This window comes from Seriola dumerili, unplaced genomic scaffold (assembly GCF_002260705.1).
Source record: "Seriola dumerili isolate Sdu_G_001 unplaced genomic scaffold, Sdu_1.0 BDQW01000468.1, whole genome shotgun sequence".
NCBI lineage: Eukaryota > Metazoa > Chordata > Actinopteri > Carangiformes > Carangidae > Seriola > Seriola dumerili.
In genome coordinates, this window is record NW_019174723.1 from 3,855,003 (window position 1) to 3,863,126 (window position 8,124).

Here is an 8,124-nt window from a genome sequence, read left to right on the forward strand (position 1 = left end):
TGTTCAGTTTTCTGAAATATTGGATCATTTTATCTCTTTGGGTCTCAAACTGTTGTTTAAATGAAACTATCTGCGGAGTTTAGAGGACAAATGTGTCTGTGATGGAACAACAAACACCCAAAACATCTGAATTGTATCAATGGGTTCCAGTTTTACAAGAGGTCATAAGCCAACAACTGGTTGGCAGAACCTTTTTAGTATTTAACAATGCATTGTTTTGTTTTTTTATAACCTTAACATATGTTCCTTTTATTGAAATGATCAATGTGAAAAGTCACTGAAGCTGCCAAAACATATGAGTGAAAAGTATATTTCCCTCTGAATCTGGTTGAGTTTAAGTTTAAAGTATCAAAGTACATGAGTTATTATATTTCCTTACATTCCCCAGATGCCTGACACCTATCATTACTATTTTTTTGCAGATTACGATTTTACAAATCATATAATTTTATAAAATGATACATTGCTATAGATTCAACAGTAATGTTAATGTATAGTAACATTAATAACTAAACTTTGCTCCACTTTAACAAGCTGCAACCTTAATGTTAATGCTTCTGTAATAGTTTATATATTGACATAATCAGAAAGGGCATAAGAAGTACTTTTATATTAAAGCACATTACGCTTTTATGACTTCTACTTTGAGTACTTTTACACTGTGGTATTACTACTGAAGTAAAAAGTCAGTACTTCTTCCACCACATGTATTCCTGAAGTCTCTGGGGGCCCATGAGCCCAGTTTGGGAAACGCTGTTCAAGTCAGCTGCAATTATGTTGTGAAAATACCCACAACTTCCCCAGAGCCTGCAGCAAACCACCATCCCCTGCCAACAACAGCATCCGCAGCACAAACAAAGACACAAATAGCACTTTTATCAGTTTGAGTTTTACTTTACTGTCTATGCTACCAACAATAAATTTTCTACAACACAATACAGCTTATAGTCACAGACATGCTTCAAATAAAAATATAAAAGACTGACCAAAACGATTCAAGTTAGCTTCAGGCTATACCACATGAAAACAGATCCAATATTATTGCACATTTCTGTACATGGCCTGGTGTAAAATTTGGCAAACCAGATGTGTATAGAGTCAGGACTGAATGTTCTTTCCCCCAATGTGACTCCTGTGATCAGTAATGGCCCTGTGTTAAGACTGCGTGATGAAACACAGGCAAACAGGTCAAAAAAGGTTAACCAAAAAAACATAAGGCAGATTATCTGAACTTAGAAAAATAATCCTCTTCAAGCGAGAGAAAACTAAAGCATCAGCTAAACAAAGGCCCTCAGATTCTGTGTATGAGTTAGATACTGAACAAAAACATTTACTGGTAAATCTATGACATTACTATTTCTCCATCTACTTCCACTTAACTAACAATCAAGAACATCCAGCCTTATGTAAAACAAGCCCTGATGAAAATAAAAACAAATATTGCTTTGGTACACACACATCCAACATGACTTATGATGCTTCCCTAGGAGGATCTACTGATTAACAACAGTTTAAGGCAATGCATTAGATGGTTAGCAGCACAAAAACTGTCTCCATTTTTTATTTTTATCAGTTGAGGGGTGACGTAACCATGCAGACAGAGCACTAATGGCCAGTCTATAACTGCCTGTTTGCAGATGCTAAACAAACTGAGGAGATGTGAGATTGAGAAGCTGTTTTTAGAATTCTGCCTCAGTTGAAAACATTAATGGATAGGTTCACATTTTTGTCTGTCATGTCTGTCCTGAAACAGCACTCATGCCCATTTTGTACATTAAAACACTTTTTTTTTTGCTTGCTATAAGACCGATAAGAGATCCCCCTTCTAATGTGCTCCCAGTGGGATAGACGGGGGACAAAATCCACAGTCCACATTGCAAAAATGCATTTCCGCTCAGTAGTTCAGCTGAAGCTAATATGAGGTTTCTGCAGTCTCAAAAATAAGTGTTTTTAGTTCCAAATCCCCTCTTTGTGTTTGCCTGGAGAGCGTGTCTGTGCCGAGCTGGTGAACAGCTAAGAACATAAATAAGGAATCTTGTACTACAAAGACAGTAACCTTTGTGGAAGCCCATTTAATTTGGCTGACTGGTGCTGAGGCCTCATAACAGCTTCAGCTAAAAACATTTTTGTCCCCCGTCTCTTCCACTGGAAGCACATTAGGAAGATAGTATGAACAGGAGGAATGTTTACATCAAGCAAAACCTCGTTCAATGTACATATGAGCACCTGACTTTTACTGCAAATACTGTAAATAAATTCAAGTCCACCAATTATGTTTAAACATGCATCGGCTCATGTCTGAAGCCTCTTTGCCTGAGTCTGCAGCTGCCTTCGAACCATGATTGAATGCTGGGCTATGTGTAAATTAGATAAGACAGATCTGCCTAACATAGTGCTGCTTTGTTAGTAAAATAAATCATGTATAATATTGGCAACTTGCCCTGTAAAAGTCTACACATATGTTTCAAATGAAACAGGAAATGTCCTCTCAGTGATGGGAGTCTACACGTCTACGGTGTGCATCAGTAACAGTAGTAAAGTTGGGAGCGCAGCCCCCTGAAGCTGTCGTCGTCCTGCCCACTGCCCTGCTCTCCGTCAAACAGCATGGAGTCTGGGAGCACCACGCCCTCTAGTGGATCTGGCTGGCAAAACTCCACTATGAACTCCTCCTCGCAGTCCAGCAGCAATCTCGACCACGCGCACATGTCCAGCTGGCCCGCGGTCCCCCCATACTCCTCTGGCAGGACAGACCGGGGGATGTTCCGGTGCAGGGAGCGCAGGTCTGAGCCATGGAGGATGTACTGTTCGAGGAGACAGCAAACACACCACGCCAGCTTCATGAAATGGAAGGTGACACTTGATAATGAATTATCACCCAACTCTGCAGTTCCTCAGCTCTACTGAGCTTTAAAGCTTCCTTCAGCTCTTTGTTTTGGTTTTACAGCCACCTACTTTACTGTTGGTTCACTCACTAACCATTAGCATTAGCAGATAGCTTGTGAACATACTGGAGCAGCTAGCAGCTAAAGAGCCAGATATTTCACTCAGGAGGTGTTGGAGCTCAAACCAGAGCTAAAAGTAAAGTGAATGTTGAACTTAAACTTACCAAATGGCCAGAAACACAACTCTAAATGAATGCTAATGTTGCTCGGCATGATAACAAGTTTGCCTTACCAACTTAAAAGGTGATAACATGTCACTGTTGTGTTTACAGCTTGTTTCTGTTAAACCCAAATTAAGAAAAGAGTCAGTTATTGCATTTTTAAATGAACAAAGCAATCCCTTTTGTGTCATTTTAGAAAATATGGGGTTGGTGTTTCTGTTGGTTCTTTCCCCTGAAAAGAAAACGCTTGGCCTTCCATTTTCCACAGATGCAAATAGACTATTATTTTGGAGCACTGGCTGAGGATAAAAGGGAGGCACACGATTCAAAACAAGCCTTTGTTTAAAACAAAAGAGTCAGAGACAATTCCAGGACAATAGTTACCCTCTCTGCCATCTTCTCCTTCAGAAACGGCTTAATTATAGCAAAGATGCCTTTGAAAATCCTGGGCTCGTTAATTATGTTAACGGCCTTGATTCTGATTGGAAACCCATCCTGTGAATTAGAACAGAAAAGTGCATTCAGAACAGTCACAGCTGGTCCTTTTAAAGCGTTTTCACGTGTGTTTTGTGTGCTCATGTAAATATTACACACTCTGACATCACGACGAAACTCAACAGGCAATGCTGAAGAGCCATTGTTGTAAATGACAATGTTTTTTCTTGTGTCATATTTACTGCTGTGTCATTAAAAAATAAAATAACATTTTGAGTAAATGCTACGTTTGCATTCAAGTAAAAAAGTAGTTTTTGCCAACTTAAATATATATATATATATATATATTAAATTCAAACTGATCATATGACGTTATATTTCTGTCAGACAATACAGATGCTCTTTATCATCAGATGTTAAGAGTTCTTACCTGGAGGATGCTCACAACTTTTTTGGCAAGAAACGGGCCTGGATTGGAGGCTTGTGACATCCCCACTCCGGTGTAGTCGGCTAAGATGACGATACCGTTCACCTGTGTCTCCTCTGGCTGGATGAGCTTCTCCAGAGTCAGATATATGGCTCTCACATTGTCAACAAATGGATAATCATTTGGTTTCCATTTTCCTGTAAAAGAAGATTGAGCTGAGTAATTGCAAAACATGACTAAAGCACATACTGGAAGAACTGTCAGTAACTGGCAATTAGTCATAGAGAGAATTCAAAAAATGAACTCCATGGAGTAACGTTACAGCTGAATTGAAAACAATAATTACAGAATGGTTGAGTCATTGCAAAATTCTTCAATGAAAATGAAGCAAACGCCAACCTGGCCGGAGACAGAGGATGTATCTTCCGTTGGGGTCCGGCTGTGGCAGCACCGTGAGAAAGCCCAGGTCCAGGACGTGCTTCACCGTGGATGGCTTCAGGTCCTGGAAGACCTCAGGCCAGGCTTTACGGCCTGCGTGGTAATTGAGCAGCAGCTGCAGGGCACGGTCGTAGTCAAACTTCCTGGCCCGCAGGAAGCGTAGGAGGAAGGCGTCGTCTAGCCTCGTTCTGAGATTGGGCTGTTCCTGCAGGTGGAAAATCAAGACTTCATTGAATACATTGCTGGTAACATGACACAAACTAGGACAACACAAGTTGGCATGCGATCAAACAATATAAAACATGACAAAATAATGGCAATATTATTAAGAACCAGACCGGTCGAGGCAGACGGCCGCCCACACGGAGTCCGGTTCTGTTGGACATTTCTTCCCGTTAAATGGGAGTTTTTCCCCCAAGTGCTGCTCATTATGGGAACTGTTGGGTTTCTCTCTATAATAAAGAAAGGTCTTGACCTTACCCTGTCAAGTGCCTTGAGATAATGTTTGTTATGATTTGGTGCTATACCAATAAAATTGAAATAGAAAGAAGTGAAATGAGCCATTCATTAATCAGTAGAATCAAAATGATTTAATACACTATATGAATATAGAGTCAAGTGGCTTTAAAAGCAGAAGTCTGGAGATATTCTATATTTTTCTTACTTCTTATTGTGTATCCAACCTGATTATCTTCTTCTCATCTCCAACCTGAGCAGGCACCTGTGTCAGTGTACAGGGCCTTTAATTTATAATAATGCATCATATTTTATAAACTGATCATATGTTTTTTATGATAAATTCAACAATCGTTATAAGTGAGGTTGTCAAATAAATGTGGTCTGGTAAATAGGTCAATGCATGCACTAAGCATTCAATGCCAACTTTCATTACTTTAAATTCATTATTCATTTTTGGGGGATATAGGGACAAAGTCCACTAATTTCCTGGATTTTTTCTACCAAGATGATCTGTCCTCCTTTAAATGTTACCGACATATCCAGCACAGTTTTCCTGTAAGCAGGAATGATACTGTTTATGCTTATAAAAATCTCAATAAGGCAAAAAAGCACTAAACAAAACCTTCAATATCATGTCTCTCAGTGCTTGTACATCCCGGAGACGCCACTCTGGTTTCTCCTGGAGCTCCTCCCGTGCCTTGGCCACCAGTTCAGGGGTCAGGGTGCAGGAATACATGGGCGGAGGGGGTCCTGGGAACCAGCTGTGTCCTGCAGCTGCTGATGGGTCCACTGGAGGAGACCTGAGATCGATGGACTCATGCTGATCGGCCATGGACTGACTGAGACTGACAGCAACACACAAGAGACATCAGAGACGCTGTGTAAACACTAAAGCTTAGACAGAACTAAGTAAAACTCATGCATTCAACATAAGTTAAAGTACAGATGTACTAAACTCAAAATATACTTGAAGAAAAAAAGAAAAGTACTCATTAAAGGGGACAGCTCAAAATAATATGCAGCACTGTGCAAAGGTTTTAGGCACTTTCACAACTACAGTTCTCCTAAATGGTTACTTTATATCTTCTGCGTTAAGTGTCCATTAGTGTGTCAACAGGAAATATCATATTTTAGATTTCCAAACATGACTTCTGCAAATGTGAAATATTCCAGTGAGACATTTATATGCTGTTAAAGAAAATAACAGACAGACCATTCTCGAGTTAAAAACTGGAAAAGGGTATTTGTAGGGATATAGCCCAGTACATGGTTAAACTATTGTATCAAACAGGTACTAATGAACAACAACATAACAAGTAGGTTGAACCAAAATCAGTAACATGAAGAGACAGAAGATGCTGAAACAGCCTGAATCCACAGAAGAACTGTGGCAAGTTCTCCAAGATGCTGGAACAACCTCTATGACAAAAAGCTGTGTGTAAGTTTACCAAGGAGGGCTGGTGAAGTTTTAAAGGGAAAGGGAGGTCACATCACCTTACATTACATTAGCTTTTTTCACAGTAGTGGTTTCTAATTATTGACACATGAATTTGTAAGCATGACTGATGTTGCAGCTGGTAAAGGTGGGACTAACTACTTTATATAATGCTGAGTAGCTTAATTTATAATAATACATTATGTATGTATGTATGTATGTATGTATGCATGTATGTATGTATGTATTAACAATCTGAATCTGTGAAGTCACTAAAGCTGTCAGATAAATGCAATGGAGTTGAAAGTACATTATTTGCCTCCAAAATGTTGTGGAGTAGACATGGCTGGATTTGTTAGAAATTTGCACCAGTGAAGTAAAATATCAACTCTGATGGATCGTCCAGCCTGTGGGCCCGGTTTTGAAAAGGGACTTTGTCTCCAGTTCATACTGCCTTCATTTCTTATAAAGTTTGTTTAATCAAACAAACTTTTCAAATTTCATTTTTTTCTGTGTCAAGTAATTAACTCACAGGAAACCTCAGGTATGGTGGTATTGTGCTACTCTGTCCTACTTTAAATGTTACTAGTATATACAGTACAGTTTTCCTTTGAGCAAGAATGAGACTGTTTGTTTATATGAATGTCCATATGGCAGAAAAGCACAAAACAAAATCCCAAAACCCATAGAGAACCTCGGGTAGGGTAGTATTATTCCATCACAGTCTAACTGTTAAGCTGCAACCAACAATTATTTTCATTATCATTACCTCTGACAATATTTTTTTAATAATCAACTGTGTATAAAAATTACAATCATTATTCCCTGAGATGTAGTTGCTTTGTTTTGTCAAAAGCCTCAAAAGTTCAATCATAGAAAACCAAGAAACCTAGACAAGAAACTTAAACATCTGTCAATCTACTGATCGATTATTACATTAACAATTTGAACTCTAGAGTACTGGTTGGTTTCTGGGTATCCGGGAATGATGAAACTCCCATGTGTAGGGGGGTCCATAGGGGTCCAACAACAAATTTTTGCCCTAGGATCCCCAAGGAGAATAATCTGGCAACACAAAAATACTGTAGTATAGTTCAAGCTCCTCAAAACTGTACCTTAGGAAAGTGTTGAAGTAAATGCACTTAGTTACATTCCACCACTGCATAGTTTACATCCATTAATACCACATTACCTGAAATGGTCAACAGATATTGGACGTAAAACGTTCCCTAAAGCGGGGAGAGTATGAGAATTACCTACAAAACCACAGCAGCGTTAACAAGCTCACTGTTTGCGTTTACTCAGCAGTGAGTCAGTCTGGATATTTCAACCTGACCCTCAACATAACCGCTGCGACAGAACCAAACTCAGAATGATGACTGAATACCAACCCGGAAATGCGTTTAGCAGGAACCTTCTAGGACAGAGGTAGACGCCTTTTATGAGCATCCATTGGCAAACGATAAAAATGCTTAAAAAACTGCCGCAACGACCAAGAACCACAGCGATAAAAAAAATCACAGCCGAACCTGTCAGGAAAATTCCTTTTCCGGGTAGAGAAATGACGCTCTCTCATTGGTCCATTTGAAACACGTGGTGCGCTATGATGGAGGTGAGCGTGTGTTGTTTTGAGGCTGTGATGCCTTCACTAAAACTGGGGAAGTAGCAAAACACGATATATAGCATACTCAAAATCAAATTAGTATTGACAAAAATTGTTTTTCATGGCTGTTTTTACTTCAAAAACTAGGTCTCCAAAACTGTTTATTTCACAAATGACCAATTAACGTGCCACAATTTTACTTGCTAACACACGCTTACACATCA

At 39.3% G+C, this 8,124-nt stretch overlaps 1 protein-coding gene across 1 annotated transcript; it reads right to left on the reverse strand.

The window, feature by feature from the left end:
* Positions 1–884: 884 nt before the first annotated feature.
* ttpal (alpha tocopherol transfer protein like) lies at positions 885–7,833 on the reverse strand. Its single transcript, XM_022763234.1, has 6 exons — positions 7,689–7,833; positions 5,485–5,707; positions 4,365–4,608; positions 3,969–4,162; positions 3,488–3,598; positions 885–2,801 (listed from the first exon to the last, which is right to left on the reverse strand). The coding sequence occupies exons 2-6, from the start codon at positions 5,692–5,694 to the stop codon at positions 2,523–2,525; spliced, it is 1,038 nt and encodes a 345-aa protein (XP_022618955.1). The 5' UTR covers positions 5,695–5,707; positions 7,689–7,833; the 3' UTR covers positions 885–2,522.
* Positions 7,834–8,124: the final 291 nt, after the last annotated feature.